Below are 17861 nucleotides of genomic sequence, written 5' to 3'. Positions count from 1 at the left end.
TTTTTAAGTGATGCCACGCAAAGGCAAGATTCCCCTACTTCTGGCCAACTTAACCCTGTTTAACCCCATGGGCCACCTGGAGTCCCCCCGCTAAACAGCTCACTGGGATTATCCCAGGATAATAAGGGCCACGGAGGTCGTTTATGCCTCTGTTACGGTCTTTCTTGTGGTCTTTGGCACGTTTGTAGCGGACGCTGTTGGTGTGAAGGCTGATGCCAGGGCTGCTTCGGAGCAGGCTTGTGGCCCCCATACTTTTGGGTATTGGAGCAGGATTCACCCTCTTTTTGTTTACTTTGACACTAAAGGGAAGCTGTCAGCCCCTCCTACACCGAGGTCAGCTGGCAGGGGTGGGCTGAGTGGCGCGAGGGCCACCTCCTGTCACCATGAAATGATTTATTGAGGAGAGACACAATTGCAGCTCCTGTAAGCCACACTGGAGGCTGATGTTATAATAGTGGGTCAATGCTGGGGTCAACGTGGGGCTCACGAAGTCGTCCCTGGACTCATCAGCGCCGTACAGAAAGATTGTGTTTGGTCACAGTAATGGCAAAGGTTAAAACTCGCAAATATATTTCCTTTCTTTCATTGGGACACCGAAAATCGGGATTAAGTGGAATCCAGCCTCGGTATTTCTTCCTGTGGAAAGTTCTTAAATAGGGAGAGATGATATTTAATTCCCAGTCTGGAACTTTTCACACATGTCAGGTTTTTACAGCTTCATTTTGCATTCATCTGCCCCATTTTTAATTTCTTTTTTGCACTGAACCATCCCCCCTTCCTCCTTCAAATCAGGAAATCTGGTTTGAAGTTGGACGAAAAGACACTTGAATATGTTAAGACGTCATGCAATGTCAGTATACACACCCAGGATTTCCCTTTCTGACATACATTAACTCTGAATAAAATGTCAATGTGACACACTTTTGCATTTATACGAAACAGAAAAGAATATAAAAGCATATTCTTCAGTGTATTGGTGACATCATCATCAGTTCTCTTCATCTTAGCATTAAAATAATAAACGTGTTTGCTCTCAGCCTTGTAGATCTGCATGGATGTCTTCAGCCAGCACTTATTCATCTCTTCCCCATCGGTACGGCTGCCTCAGCAGGGCCTCAGCCTGCCTGGGAGTGGAAATGTTTGGCCCATGTTATCTTTGGAAAGTGTCGAGTCCACAGAAACCCAGGAGCACGGAGTCCAGTGTCAGCAAGATGTCCCAAGCTCACTATTAGGCTGCTAAGCAAAGATGGAGGCACTAGGCTGCAGATCAGTGAGCAAAATGAGCAGCAAAGGTACCTGTGAGATGGTCCAGAATCAGGCATGGGTCCCTCTGCTGTGGTTGTTAGTGATGAAGGTTGTAGCTGAGCCCGGTCCTGCAGCGATTAGGGCCTCATCTATTTAATGCAGGAATCCATCTCGGTGATTTCTTTTTTCTTCCTGTAGCCACAATGACCCCGTGAACCCAGCGGGAGCTCTCACGGCCTCCTATACGATGTGCACGTTGAGGAGGGGCATGACAAATTAACACCCAGCAGAAATACTACATTTCTATGGATATTTGTCTCATCAGAACAGCATGGCCATTTCCTGACTTGGCAAACTGGAAGCTCTGGTATAATAGAGCATTGAAGGGATTTACACTGAGGGACACTATATCAGTAGCACCAAAGGCTCCCCTGCAATTTGCCTGGAATTGGACTTATTATTATTATTATGCAGTTTTCTTGTAAAGTTCATCCCATTTGGAGATGAGGATACACCAATAGGTTCTGAAAACGGTGACAAACCATCATGTTTCTGCTCTGTTTCTCATCGCTCAGCGATATAAGTCCAAATCCAGCAGATGCAGATATGAAAATAACACATGCTTTGACCCCAGCTGCGTCTCTCTCTAAGATAATTGCGATTTAATCGACACCTAAGCTGCCGTTTGGATTTCCCAGTTTAAAAACAACTCAGAACCCTTCATCCATGCAGAAAGATTGTTGGTGCCAGATATAGGCAACTATTATTCCTGCTGCCATTACCAGACCCAATAGTTTGTGTCACTTGATCTGCCTGCGTGACCAAAAATACCACGTCAGCTGCGCTCGCCATGCGGGAGAGGTTCTCGGCAAGATAAAGGCTGACCTGATTACCAACACAGCGGTTTTGTCATGTGTTACTTGCCTTTTAGAGAAGAGCCGAGCAGCGCTAGCGGGGTGTTTAGACACTCCAGCACTTGTGCATTATTTTTACCTCCCGGTTTAATGTGCGCCTATATTTACTGAGCCCATTTGAGCTGGCTCAGCACATTTATATTTTCATCTGGCCTCCATATATTCTCGGTGTGGAAAGGCCACCGTCTCCCGTCACATCCGTGACTTCAGCTGGATCTCTGGCTCATTTGTTCCGTAACATCCTCCGTATTTAACTTTTGTGAAAGTGTTGATTACAGTTCTAAACCCACGTGCAGAACCTTGTATGGAACCTTACAGTTCAGTGACATATTAGCCTGCTGCTTCCTTTCAACCGGCCCGAGCAACACCCAGAGGGGTGATCCCGTGATGACAGTGTGACGAGGAACGACGCTCATGCTAACATAATTCTCTACACTGTTTCACAGCTAAACAAACCCCAAAAAAGCCTGTGCTGACATCACCTTCACGTGGAGACATTTTCTGCTTCTCTGTCAACCCCAAATCCCCAAAGACCGCTTGTAGGAGAGCAGTGAGTGCTGCACATGAGGAAATCTGTTGACAGTGTTGAAATTCAACCTGCCTTCCGGGGAAAACTGCTTTTGGTTTGGTTGTGTGTGAGATCTTTGCCATCTGGGAACATGGCGAGGGAACGGCCTGAAGATGTGCACCTGGTTCAGTGGAGACACTCGATGGCTGTTGCTTTCTCGAGGTTTGACCCAGCAGGAGGTTTAAGTCCAGACTCAGAGGAAGTAAAGGTCTTGCTCACGGCCCACAGGATCTTGTCAACCACTTTTGAGGCACATTTGACATCCTCATTACTGGTACTTTATAGATGAGCTTAGTGGTTTTGGGGTCTCTTTGGCCTTTGGTGAATTTATTCTTTTATTCCCTCCAACTTTAATGAATCACACTAATGGTATTATTTGCCAAAAACATATTAAGGTTGTTTTCTGATGATTTTTTGATGATTTTCTGATTATTTTGGACCGAGTCAGATACAAATATCATTAAAGCGCCCCCAGGTGTCTGAATATTAGAATATTTGGATAAAGGTTAAAAAAAAGAAATTTTAGCATTTGTTGGGTTGCAGCCTTGTCTCAGTGATGGGAAATTCTAAACTGTAGCCACTGGCGTCTGCGTTTTTGTGTTTCGTGATGGACAGATGTGGATGGGAAAGTGATTCCTCCGCCCCTGCGTTCGACTCCAGGGATAAAACAATGCAGTAACACCAAAATATGGGTCATCAGAATCAGATGATAATGTGTCTCATGGGGCCCAGAATAACAAGAGACCTTTATTTTTCTTTAGTCACATGAACAGCTGTTCGGTCAGCAGTATCCAGCGGGGAGAACACGTTGGCTCCAAACCCAGCACTGCTAACATCCAGTCCCAAATATCCATCCTCTTGCAGTAAATCAATCAGCTCCAAATTTGATGATCGATTACGTTCCCTCAAATGCAAATTTTAACCGCCATATTTTACAGGCAGACATCAGCTCTTGACTGAGGTAAGAGGCTGATTTTGGCCCCCCAGTGCCGCTCATGTCCATTCTCTAGTTCCCTTGGACTTCACCACTGCTAATGAGCAATAAAACATTTCAGAAAGACACTGAGCTCATGTTCAATGGAGAGTACAGTTAAAGTCTGCTCATTTACCAGCATTTTTTATTAGCCTCCCCTCTAGCAGCGTCCGACTGGACAGTGATGATGATTTATGGTGATTAAGTTTTGATTTCAGCTTATTAACCCGTGTACGGTGACGGTGAATGTACTGTAGTCCCCTTTTCCCATTGCAGTTCCTTCCTGAGTTGCTCGCAGATGTTTGAGTGACTGCCGACGGCGCTTTACTCGCAGCACCAGCTGCAGCAGAAGCAAGCGTCTTGGCGTCAGTGAATCTATCTCCCACACAGATTTTTGTCTGATTCAGTCAATGATCAGCACCAACTGACGTTGCCCAGAGACGAAGCCTAGTGAAAAAAAATTGCCTGAACTGGAATGATCTCTGATCTCTGAGATCTTATCTTACCAATCGCTGAGTGACGCTCAAAATCCTGCGTTGTCACCTTGATGCAAAAATGCAAGAATGACATTGTTGACAGCCAGTTCTGAATAGTAGCTTATTTTGAAAAGAATGGTGTGTGTACTCACTGCATTTGTGTGGGTTTTTCCTCTGGGACTGTATATACAGCTCATGTCAGATGAAGTGGACCCTCTCAACTGCTTACAGGTGTGAACTCTCCGTTAGTGATGGAATACCTCACTGCTCCTTAGCCAGGGAAGCTCGGGGAATGTACCGCAGGAATTTGAGGATCAGCGGATGTAACAATAAGCTTCAGTAAAATAATCACAATGAATGATAATAATTAGTGAAATAAAGCAAGCAGGGCAGCTTTACCCCCCAGAAACAGTATACAAGAGAGACGAGGCGTTCACCTGCACCAGCTCTCCGCCTGACAGTTTGGATAAACAGTGGAGGACTTGCTCTGACCTCAATGTCAAACAAGCAGACATGGATCACCTCGAATTTAGAGGAGCATTTCCAGCCCGCTCTGTCATTTCCACCTCCAATGGCATCTCGCTCCCTCTCTTAACTCTCACAAGCCAAGCTTGTGCAAAAAGCATTTCAGCAATAAACACAGTTTGGATGCTATTGGCAAATAGTTTAAGGAATTTAAATGAAAGGCAGCTGGATTTTCCACCATATTAATGGATTCCAGCAACTACTATATCAATTGTTAGGCTAGTTTTAGCAGTTGCGACTGAGTACACCGCAGCGGTTCTGTCTGTAGGCTCGCAGCTGTGGCGCATGCAGACATAAGTTCTCTCCTCGTTCCCCACTGATGTGGCTCCGTCAGCCCAGGAGACAAATGGGCCCAGACGCGGAGGACATGGCGACCGGCTAAAAACAACATGCTAAGTACAGATTTGCTCTCTTGCAGTGCAAACACACAGTCTTGGTTCTGCTGCTATATGTTTGAAGAGCAGCTGGAGAGACGGTTTTTATTCCCATAGATTTATGAGTTGATGCAACAGTATGTGGCATTGGGAGCTGATACGCTGAGATGTAAGATGTTTAAATTTACTGTATGATAGAAATATGGTTTTATCCCACAACAGTAGACACTGAAGCCACACATCTGGCAACCCGGATGGATCTCTGAAAAACCAAGCCTGCAGTGAAGGAAATGCTTCTGGGCCATTAGTTTCAGATCTGTGAATAAAGCAAATAAGGTCCATTCATTGTAACCTCGTGCTTGATCTTGCTGTTGCCCTCAGGTAGCAGTGAAACATTCAGTAAAACCTCTGATCCTGACAGTAACTTGATTAGAAATGTAAAGCACTTTGCTTTGGAATCACATCCTGACTAAAACAGACATCAGTTTTAACTCTTTAAAATCCTATGAAACACGGGCGATACTTACACGGCTGCCAGCAAATGATTTTCCAGATTGTCGGCAAAATAGTGTACGTTTTCCTAACGGGGACAATTAGCTTCTGATGAAGCAGCCGAGGTCGACCTGGGGGACTTGTTGATACCGGGGTGGCAAAGGTCACGGAGCCAGTGGCACGGACCTGTTCCTCTAGTAGAGGGAAATAAGCAGCTTCTCTCTGATCTGTGAGTTTGTTCTATTAGAAACAGATGCTCATTGGTGAGATGTGTTTTACCTGTGGAGCTTATAACAAGATCATAGTAGAGGATCATGTTTGTCTCTGGATTACATGTAATTACACATATGTTGTGGAATATGGCTAAAGACTTGACCTAATAATGTTCAAACCCTGGCATGAAGAGCCCTTAAATACAGTGTATAAAACTATAAATACATTCCCATGAAATGAAAACAGAGTATATTTCATAGCTGTTTCCTGTTTGTTCTTTCCCCCCACTGTGTTCTTCTTCTTCTCATTACTCTTGTGACATGATTTACTTTTAATCGGCACCATCAGGAAACAGTTTCTTCATAACTGATAAGGACTGTTGGCTAAGCAGCCTTCCTGAAGCGTTCGCAACATGGATTCAGACTAAAAACTTGCTTTGGTTCTTCTACATAAGGTAGAAGGTGCCACATGCAGTCACAATAATGTTTCTTCTTCTATAAACGGACATCAAATCCAAACGTCTGGAATCCTGCACAGCCAGACTGATTGTTTAGTACTTCTAGAACGTGTGGGACTAACAACACAACACAGCGTCGCTGTGGAGAAGGAAACACCACTCTTTGAAATGTCATCCATGCTTTATTTCTGTGTAATCTGGTAGTTATTGTAGTGCTGCATTTAATAGTCAACTCTCTGTCCACACTTGCATAAGAGAAGGAAATAAAGATCAAAGAGAGCAAGGGGTCAGTTGAAGGAGAGACTCGCAGTCAAAAAATAGCCGGGCCATTAGCCCGACATTGCAAACAAACATGTCTGTTTCCTCTCGTAAAGCCATTAGGAAATGTTTCAGTATTTGGTAAATTGTGTTCTTTTCCTAGTTTGGTAACAATCAAAGCATTAATTTAAAACCCTCCACTGATCTCAGGCCAAGCCTGTGTTTGTAATATTTTCCCTTCTTTTTCCTTCCCTTTCCTCCCGATCTTGTACTATTTAGACTATGTTGAGCTCGCATGGCATCACCTCTTGCTTCAAGGCTGCAGGTGCAGAGGACGGTTGCAGGTCTTTACACAAGCCCTCCGACTCGGTTCAGCATTTCTGCATTTATCTGAACCAGATCAGAGATGATCGTAGATCAACTGCGGCGTGTAAAATCAGCGAGAAGTCGTAGAAAGCAGATTAGCGCAGATCAACCACCATGATCTTGAAGTTGTTTTCATTCCCGCCTCACCCGTGGTGCCTGCTGATACTGGTCGGAGACGGCGAGGGAGGGTTCTGGAATCTGCGGGGAAATCGGAGCCAAATTGGTGAAAGGAAACCCTCGGGTAGAGCTGCTGCAGGTAAACATTAACCCCCCCATTGTGCGGTTTTGGAGCGCAGCTTTGCAGGTGTGGTAACACGTCCAACACCTGCTCAAAGAGGAACGACTGTGGGCTGATGCCATTTACATTCAATTAAAAAAATATTAGCCGTGCATACCTCCACTTCAGACTCTAATCCAGCTGCACTCACACATAAACCCGCAGAGTCGCTGTAAGTTACAGCGTTTATTAAAAAATATGACTTGGACGGCTTCAATCTGACTCCATAATGAAGCAGCGTGAGGCATGAATACACTATTGCGGGCGCTCGTTGGCTCTTTTAACGTTGTGCTGCAGAACCGGGGCTGTGATTGAGCCTAAACATTACCAGGTGCGCTTGAAAGGTTTTTTTTGGCGAGACTGGCACAGGGTCAGGATGGGGATGGGGGTCGAGCCAGGGGTGTGCATCAGAGGAATGGAGTTAAAGCGAAAACATCAAACAGCCTGAATCTGGTAACAAAGTGTTGGCTGAAGCGTCTCGACTTGTTGCCGTGTGCTCAGGCGCTGCTGTTGCCTGTTAAAATGTTCTCTCACAGGGACTCAGAAACCCCCCCAACATCGCCTTCTGAAACCTCTTTAAGGAGGCTGAGGTTAGATGAAGAGGCATATAAGCGGATCGTATAAAGTTGTAAATATTTGCAAGAATGGGCTCCTAAATCTGGAGGAGATTATGAGCCGAACACGGTCCATCAGGATGAAAGAAAAATGAAGTGAGTTGTAAGATTTACAATACGTCATGGTCTGTACAACAAGCCCAGTGGGGGACGGAACAGAAAGTTTGAGACTCCCGGCCTCGTGCAAACCATACTGATGAGGTATGTGTGGTCCAGGCCAGACAGCTGGCCCTCTGGGCCAAGTTATATTTGTTAAACAAGCAGTTGTTGTCATTCTCTGTCCAATTCTGCATCCTTAGAGCTCACACAAAGTTGAAATTCTCTTCTGAGCATTATGCCAATGGAGGACTGAGTCCATAGCTGCCAGCCTTTCTCATTAAAAGACAACAGAAATATTCAGATTCGACAAAAAACACTTTTATTTGTGCCTTTTTCAAATTGAATCTCTAAATTTGTGACCTTAAATGTGGATTTTACCCACCAAAAGGTGTTTTGGGTGGTGCCGCATCCCCCTCCCACCCCCAGTGTGGTGCACTTTCAGCGTGCATCGGTGCTATTGTCCACCAGTGTGAGAACACAAACAATAAATGTTGTTTAAATATTGGTGTTTATTCTGTGGTCAGGCCAAAGTGGAATCATCAACATTCCCTGTGGGGCGGTGATCCAAGCAACCCGTATCTGCGTCTGTCTACGTACGTCTGTACGGTTCCAGGTTAACCAGCAGATTTTGGGAAGATGAGTTTTCAAGTTAAGGCCGACTTGTGATAAAGCACAAGTCTAACCTGGACTTTACTTTTTAAGCAGACATGTTTGAAATCCCAGCCGTGTCCTGACACTATGTTAGAGCTCTTTTTGTCCACATGGGTGTCTCTATAGAAGTGGATCAGCCATGCGTAAATCCCCCCCCCCCCTCGCTGTGCTGGTCCTTCTCATTTGTTTCTCCGGGGCTTTATTGCACCGGCCTCCCGTGTTGTCGAGATTGTTAAACCTGTTAACTTTATTGGCCAGCTCAGGTTAAAATAAAACATTAGATGGAGGCATCCAGGGGTTAAAATGGTAAAAACACCCTCACACAGATCCGTCATTATAACCCTCCAGTGCCAGAGTAACTGCCTTAGAGATCATTATAAATCTTTTTATTTAACATGTTATGGGCCCATCCAATATATTTCCTCCTTAAGAGCGTCAGGAATTTCTCACATCTATGGTCCGTGCTGTATAAACAGCCGTTCAGAGCCTGCGAGGAGAGCGAGCAAAGCTGTTGCGGCCATTATCATTGGAATTTAATCTAATGTACCATTTGTGGCCAATCGAATCCACTTTATGTCTTGTCATGTTTGACAATGTTGTATTCAAGCACTTAGTGGCAGATTCCATTAATCTGGATTCATGTTTGAGTAACTCTCCCACCTCTCTGAAATAACGCGGGCTGCCATATAACCACCCCATCGCTCCGCTGCTAAATAAATGTTATCCCTCTACACGTGGTTCCTCCCTAAATAATGTGTGTTGTGCTGGGCACACATCCTGTCATCCTCATACCACAAATATCTTTTCATTACTCCTCGGGATCTGCTGTTGACATTCTTTTTTATTGCGTTGGATCATAATCTGAGCTTTATGTCTTCACTTTTTTCCCTCTCCTGCAGACATTTTGATATGATAGCCGGCGCTGGCTAAATAAGGCCAAGGAACACTTTGTGTTCTTTCTTGCCAAACAACGGGCGATTCCCAGTCGTCCCGCGAGCCCGGATGCCTTTTTATGCTATCGGAGACTGTTTCTGGTGTGCCAGTCAATCTCTCCCCACCACAACACTGTCCCGAGGATGCATGACTGCCTCTTAATGGCGGTTTTGCCAAATCTTTCCGTGTGGTTTGTGTGGCAGGGACATGTTTCCCTGGAACTTTGAAGCCTGTCTTCAAAGCAGGTGAAACAGCCCTGGTCCCATCTCACTTTTCCATCAGCAGCTGTGTTTAATTGTCCAAACGTGCTTATTTATGAAAATAGCCTTTCCGGAAAGTCGTTGGTCAGGTGAGAGATTGGGTGAGTGCAGTGAGTTTGCTGGTTTTGGGAAGCAAAGTGAGTATTTTCCAAACTTATTTATGAGATTCTTCCATCATAATCATTTACTTTGAACCACTTTTCATTAAAACACCATTACATAAGCCCAACAATGCAGTCTGTGGTATAATCAGGTCATTAAGGCTTTTTTTTCAGGATGTAAAGCAGATTTTGGATTCCAGTGGGAAAGCACTTTTTGGGAAGTGGAGGAGATACTGTATCCATTATTTGACAGATGAATAATGAAGAGGAGGCCAACTCTTTCTTTCTTTCCTGAAAAATGCAGACGAGGAGTCTCGAGCAATAAGGTGACCCGTCTCTTGTTGGTTTTCTCTAAGCAGCATCGGACCCTCGTGGATTAGAGGCTTGTTTCTGTCTCAGAGTGTGAGGCCTCTTTGGAGTTTGATGGATCTGCCATGCAGATTCCCTCCTTTTCCAGACTGGTTCCATGTGGTGCACAGTTTCCGGCCTGCAGTTATGATATTTGCGTGAGTGAAGTGACCCCAATAATTTGACAGGGAAGGGGGGTCTCATTCTTGAATATCACCATAAATACCATTTTTTTTATGAGCGCCGGGCACGTTGAAAGGACCTCCAATGGCTTCTTTGTTGCTGCAAACTGCCAGAAACATCGTAAAAAATCTCATCCGCTGAATTGCAGATTGAGCAAGAGCTCGTGTCAACTCATTTGGCCCGCCGAGCACGTAATAAATCCTTGTCAGGCGGCGTCAAAATGAGAGGGAGATTTAAGATACGATCCATGGGGAACACATCAGAGAGCACGTCGGTATTTTGGCATGCTAACATTGGACTGTAAAAAGAAAACAGTCAGTCATTCTGTGAAATCAATCCAGTCGGGCAAACAGGTTGGGCCCTGAAAACAAAATAGGCCTCCTGTTGTTTTGCCAAGTGTGGATTTTACTCATCTCAGTGACACAAATGTTTCAGCTTGTTTCGCTCTGCCTGTTTACAGATCTCCTGTAGCAGCAATAGCAGCCCTGTCTAATCAGAGTTCATATTATCTGAACCTTTAGTTGTTGGTTCTAGTGCTGCGTTCACGCTTCCTTCAGGCACTGCCACCTGCCAGCGGTCAGGCGTCTCTTAACACTCAGCTCGGCGTTGAGGTGCGACAGTTTGACAGGCTACACACTCGACAGCAGCATAGTGCAGTTTAATACTAGAAAAGAGCAATTACATCTTTGAAAGCTGGAAGGATTTTGTTTCAAATTCCCGGTCCTGTGTGGATTCATTAAAAGAAAAAGAAAAAAGCACTTTGATGTTTACTCGCTCTTTGAAAGCAACGCCGTGCACCGGCTTGTTTAATGGCTGTACTGTAGGTAATGTCTGAGCCAGCCTGAGTGTGGATCTGGGTCAAAGATAATGGCATATATTTCCCACAGCCAAAAAATGAGTAGTGTTTGAAGATATGTGTGAGTAACTTGATGCTTTCTGTTATTTGTGTCTCTTGAAACCCTCTGAAGTTTTCCAAAGGCTAACCTGAAGCTCTTTAGGTTATTTTTAGTCCATGCTTAATCTGGATCAGCAGCCATTTAGGTAAGCGCCCATATGCTGCAAATTGCTACGTTTCCCTGTTTGAGCCCATTGACGGTGCCAGATCTGGATTTAGAAGTTGTCTGCCTGCACTAATTGAATTTAGCTCAGCTTTCATCATCAATCCTGGGTTGTGTCTAATGCTGATAATAACGATAGATCTTAATAGAACTTTAGCAGTTCACAGACGCTGATGGTCCCGATTCCCCCCATTGAGAAACGAGGGGATAACACGTTTTTGCTGGCGTAAAAACACTTGGAAATAGACCGTAGTGGGGCCCACAAATGGACATAGCAGGTGTTATGACAGAAAAACAGAGTGTGAGATGGGAGAGGATTTTTTTTTTCCGTTAAGTACCGCGGGCTGTATGGAAATGTGCCCTCACAGATGTGGGCGCTTCCTCAGTGGTCGGTTTCCTATTTGTGGAGCAGAATCCGAAATAGACGTTGTCAGCGTGCTGAATTTATCAGGCAGAATTTGCATTGGTGCGATTCCCCACGTGTCAGGGCATTTAAAATAAGTGTCCATGCTAAAGGAGAGGTATGAAGAGGGGAGGGCGGTGTCATCGAGGTCGTTCTCCATCATGCGTTTTATTCAACTTCCACTATTCCTAGTCATGGTCATTGGTGAGGATTCTGGATTCCCAGTAGGGGGAGAGAGGCAGCAATGCACCCCGGATAGGTCACCCGTCCAACACGGGACACTCCAGCCTCCAGTGAGACGTTTCTGGACCACCAAGGGACGATCTTGACAATCTTAAAAACTTAACTGACAGTCGTGTGAAAGAGTTGAACAGCAGGTTTGTGTGCTTACAGCACATATGTGTAAACAGCATTTATGAAATGACATTAAAAACCTAAAAGTCAGGATTTAGAGGACGCTAGAACTCAATATGGAATCAGAGGTTTTCATCGTTTATGTCAGCTCCGTTGTACCCTGTTTCTATGCTTTGCCATCTATCTGTGTCGGCAGCAGGCCGCTTTGGGGAAATCCCACTGATGAGGGAAAAGCAGGGGGGGTGAGGGTCACCCCCACCTGGCTAGCTAAGGAATGACTCATTAGACAGGCAGGCATTAATGAAAAATCTGTCCTGGTATCGGCCTTGCCGCAGCCTGTCTGGAATTCGGCCGATTCCACTCTCTCTTCCCTCCAGAGTGGAAGAGGAAGGCTTCACCAACACAGTTTCTTCAGGAGGCCAAAAGATACAGTAGTTGGGCAGCGATGCCCCTAAAGTACCACGCAGAACAGGTTTAGGTATAAGTTTTATTAAAAACTAATTATTTACTTAAAACTAAGAGACGAATTCTGCTGCTTCCTTCCACAAGAGCCACTGAGAGGAACATAAACTTTCACCATAACTCATCTAAGCACGTCAATAAACACAACAGTCCAATTTCCCCGTCTGCACGGAGGGACAATGAACGCCGTTGAGCCTGTTTTATTGTTTATTGGAACGGCGCTGTGGTATGTCTCAGGATCGGATGTCTCTGCCAGGACGGAGTCTTGCAGCGGAGAAACGTGAGCTTTCAGACATCGCTGCCACATCGGGTGCTCCAGCAGGTACCACTTCCACCAGGGACGCTGAGGCCAAATGAATTACTGAGGTTTATTTGCTCAATCCTAACACAGGTGGACAACACGTCCACAATTTCTCTCTCAACTTTTAAAACTGGAATGCACCTCAGCCTGAAATGACAATAATTGATGGCAGCAAAGCCCACAAAGATGTATTTATGGCTTATTTTCGGTCTTGTCCCGCGACATTTGCCAAGAGCTTTTCACGCCCTGTGGGTCCATCCAAACCTTCATGTGCGGCCTGCTCCTGACGGTGGAGGCTTCTTCGGTGTGTGTGGCCACGCTGAGATCTGTCTAATGGAAACCATGGCGTCCACATGGCTTCCATCAGGACTTCCACAAGCATCCGAACAAACTCCGGGCAACAGGAACAAATTCATTATTGTTTCTCTTCCACTGCGTAAACTACCTGTGTGGGTCTGCGTGCTTTCTCCCACATGTCACTCACTCACACTCACACACACACACAAAAAAACGGAGAGAGATTTTATATTAAAGGATGGAAAATGAACCTATTTTACCCCCATGATTACAAACTAAGTGACAATATTTGACCCCTCGTTGACCTCTTGTTTGTGTTCTGGGAGCAAAATCGGTGAATGAAACCACAGCCTATAGCGTATGACAAACCCATGCACACGTTTGGAGGTCTTCCACCTTAGTTACTTTTGTTTTCTCTCCATACATCTGCACCAAAAGGCTGCCCCAGACTGGAGAATAGGAAAAACATTACGAGGAAGCGCACTGATGGTGTAATACTGCTGTCTTTCCCGACTGCAGAGGACCATTAAAGACTGTAAACTCAAGGTTTCCTCATAAAATTAGCAGGAGGACACAAAAGGAAGATGGTTCCTTTTATCTTCACACATAGCAGGCAGTGATGTGGCTCTCAGAAGTCTGTGGTCTCTCTGTTGGCTGCAATTTGCCGGAGCTCAGTCTGACTGCCGTCACCTCTCAGTCTGTGGTCGCCTCTAACCGGTCAACTCTCAGATGGAGCTAAATCCAGACATGGGAGGTTCTCTGGGACTGGAGTCCAGTCTAACCTAAGCATACTTCATCATTACAGCAGGAGTTAGTAGATATGCAGCACATTTCCTGCTTCAGCATTACCATAAACCCTGTGAACAGACTGATTTCAGTCTTTTCTAAACCCACATATTAGCCTGTGATTTGATTAGCTATTGTTAACATATTTCACAGTCATTACTGCATTGCAGGGGTTCTAGTTTCGTCAGACAGACACATAAATAGATGGTTGCCCAGTCTGACCCCAGGTTTTGTGGATTTCCTGGCGAATAAACTCAATTTTTATGGTTATAAAGTCACCAATACTTCCCCTCTGAACAGAAACAACTTTGACAGGAGCAGCTGTGTTGCGAGCGGCCGACATAAATAGCAACATCTGTCTGGTCAATAAAACCCGCCCTCAAATCAACATCAGTGGAATGTACTAATACGGAGACACCAGAACCCGCGAGGAACATCATCATGTCGACTTCGCCCCTGAATCCATCATCCCTGCAGCTGCTTTCCCCTCAGCCCAGGTAGTCGAGCAGAACATTCCAGATGACAGAACCGCTGCTACCTCTTGTGTGATCGTTAGAATTAAGGAGCAGCGCGTCCCTGCAGCCAGCTCGGTCGTTGCAACTCTTTAGATGCAGAAAACCAGCTGCTCCTGCTGGTACATCGCTTTGCAGCACTAAAAACGTCCGCTCGGTTGAGTCAGTCCTCCGTCAGGTTCATGTCAATAAAAGCACAGGGGAAAAGTATTTACAACTGGAAACAACGGGCTGTTTGTCCTCAGCTACACTCCAGATTTATCGACAAATTATTTGTGACGTTAATCCTAAATGCAGACAGAGCTAAATGCTCTCCGAGCAGCAGAGTCGCTCAATTACTTTCTTCTCTTTTTTGTGTCATTTTTGCAGCCGTAGATTAGTCACGGCGCGATAACAAATCCACGTGCGACATGAAGAGCTGTCGATCCGAGGTAAATGCCGACGTGACAGCCGGGTTTCAAACGGGCCTCCGAACAACCGAAGGCCTGTTTGTTTCACGGCTAAAGGCTCCGTACTTTCTCAGCCAAATGGTATGGAACTAATCCCCTCTGAACTATTTCTCATTAGAGATGGGCCTCTTTTTTTGAGTGGGAGGGAGGGCGTCGGTATATTGGGATGGTACGCAGGAGCATTAAAGTTGTGCAGATGGGCTTCATTTACAACTTTCTGACCGTGTTATAAATATTAATGCGCTACACGAGTACTGTATTTCCCACACGGGTGAAACATTGTTACGGTTTAATTCCATTATTTAAAGGTGTGATCATCGTCCTACCTGCAGATGTTCAATAACCTCTTACCTCTGACCTGAGCACACTCTGTCTGAATTGCTTTTATGGACTTCAGCTGTCTGACATCACAACTGAATCTAAAAACAATAAAATGCCCTTTGTTTTGTATTCCCCTGTTTGGCCAGAGAGTAAAGCTGCTGACACATCAATAATGTTTTTGTTTTGAAGCACCCAGAAGTAGGTTTATGCAGAAGATCTGAACAAATGTGCCAGTTTTTATATTAGATTTAATACGTGTTTGGCAACCTCGACTGTCTGGACCCTTAACCTCAAAGGCCCAGTCGCAGTTCCTTCCTGTTATTTCCACAGACACAAATCACCAACGCTGCACAGTTTCCCTTCTCTGGACCAGAAGAGATTTATTTCCTGGTGGATGCTGTTGCCAGAAATCCACTGGGACCGCTCATACCTCCGATCCGTGTACGGCACGCTGCAAATGTGTGAAGCATCTAGAAGGCACTGCTCCGCTCGTACCAAATACCATCTGAGTCATAAATTAAAAACCAGGCATCTTCTAAAGATAAGGAGCTGCGCCTTGCTCAGGCGACCTTGTGGAATGGGGGGGGGGGGGGGGGGGGGGGGGGTCATTTGGCCTCGTCCCAGACTGTCTCCTGTGTCTCGTCTCTCCGAACTTGTGTAGATTGCATCAACATTATGAGCTGTGAGTACCACACACTGAGGAATGCGTGACAGACAATTCCGCCAAAGTTTGATTCGCACTTTCTCATTTGCAGGTAATGATGATGTTCCGTGCACTTCCAGAGAAATGCCGAACCAATAACAGCCAGTTCTGGATTTAAAAAGATGACTCTAAACTCATAGTCCTGTAACAGAACAGTTTGAATTGTCCTCTCTGCCCTCTGGCTGCCGCCTCCCATTAACTGAGGAGGTCATTGGTAAGAAAGAAAAAGGCAGAGAGTGGGAGGAGAACTCGCCTAACGCCTTCTGCAGCGCTGTACGTACCTGCTGCAGAAGCACGCAGCTCCTGCTGACTCAGAGGCTGCAGCAGCAGCAGGAGTCGATCTGCTCGGTGCTGCCGCCTCCTGGCCGCCCGCTGGAGAGCGCTCATTCCCGTCTGTGCACGGACGGTTTGCTCGCATCAAAAGCATTCTTTTCGCATCTTTCCTTTATTTGTCTGTGGGCTGTCCAGGGCTGATTAATGTCTGTGTCCCCTCAGCATCATTGGGGCCGTTGGCTCCGGCTGCTGCCTTAACTGTGTTTCATGGTGAGCTGCAGATATGGCTTTGTCAGCTGGAAACATTAACAGTTCCCTAACTCCCCTCAGATGTGCTCCGGAGTCTTTTCTACTGTTCTCCTCCCTCTCGGTAGTCCGCTCGCAGGATATCTTTCATGTTTAGTGGTCAGTGATAATAGCTGCGGATGCAAAGACATGAGACAACGATAAAGGATTTTGAAGGGGGGGGGGGGGGGTGTGTGTGTAATGTTGTGATGGTAACAGTGATAAATTAAAATGCTCCAACTTTTACTGTGTCGGCTTAATGGAAGGCTGTTTGACTCTGCTGGGTTTGTTTTCACTGACGTTTTCTGTCTCCACACAGAAAAACTTTACAACTCCACTGGACGGGAACTGCGGAGAGCGCTCTTTTCCCTCAAGCAAATTTTCCAGGTAGGCGATTCTCTTTATCTGCTGCCCGACTATTAAAAAAAGCCACTGAAGACGTCGCAACCAAAGTGCTCGCGCAGCGGCGAGCGCGGGGATGTCAGCATCGTTTTGCTGAGACGTTCTCGAGCTGCTGAGACTCTGCCTTCGTGGCAGCTGTGTTGTGTTCAAGTCTGGTCACACACACACACACACACACACACTGGGGCTGGGCTTTCCTGGTGGGCAGCTGGCCATAGAAGAGGAGGGTTTACCCGCAGTTAGATGGAAAAGACACCAGAATGGAGAGAGACAGACGTTACAAAGTCGATCTGGTTTTAGTTATTAGCATCAGAAAACAACAGTATATGTTTCAAATGTGGCCCGATTCTATATGATCCTCCACTGAAGAATATAAAGGGGCAGTTTGGTTGTGAAACCATGACACCCTGCCAGCAGATCGAATCCTTTATTTTGTTTCTTCCAGGATGACAAAGATCTGGTGCACGAGTTTGTGGTGGCTGAGGGGCTCACGTGTCTCATCAAAGTGGGGGCCGAAGCGGACCAGAACTACCAGAACTACATTCTCAGGGGTACGTCCTGCCTTTCTCACATGTCCCACTGATGGAGGATGTTATTCATCATCGCTGTCGTCCATTTCTTTCCACCAAGCCACCCAGGCCCAGACGTGTTTACACACCTCACCCAAATTGATGAGTCAGCCCGATGCCCCTCGTGCACTCCACACACTCAACGGGACATAAGCTCAAATGTGTGTCGTGGATAATGTGGATGTTTAGCCAAGTTTGGTGGTGGTGGTATGTGTGTGTGTGTGTGTGTGTGTGTGTGTGTGTGTGTGTGTGTGGTGGGGGGGTTCTTTAACTGTGTTAAAGAATACCAGAAGGCCGCGGGGTTCACAACCCTCGCTGAGGTCGTTGCCATTTAACGGCCTGCTAGGAGGGGCAGGTCA

At 45.8% G+C, this 17861-nt stretch overlaps 1 protein-coding gene across 1 annotated transcript in view; it reads left to right on the top strand.

Moving 5' to 3' along the window:
- Positions 1-17861, top strand: part of fhod3b (formin homology 2 domain containing 3b) — a 56998-nt gene that overhangs the window by 18692 nt on the left and 20445 nt on the right. The window contains exons 5-6 of the mRNA XM_011605742.2: positions 16851-16918; positions 17379-17484. Coding sequence (XP_011604044.2) covers positions 16851-16918; positions 17379-17484 — 174 coding nt within the window. The remainder of the gene's footprint in view (positions 1-16850; positions 16919-17378; positions 17485-17861) is intronic.

This window comes from Takifugu rubripes, chromosome 7 (genome assembly GCF_901000725.2).
Source record: "Takifugu rubripes chromosome 7, fTakRub1.2, whole genome shotgun sequence".
NCBI lineage: Eukaryota > Metazoa > Chordata > Actinopteri > Tetraodontiformes > Tetraodontidae > Takifugu > Takifugu rubripes.
Note: the sequence above shows the minus strand (reverse complement) of the source record. Positions and strands in the feature narration are given on the sequence as shown.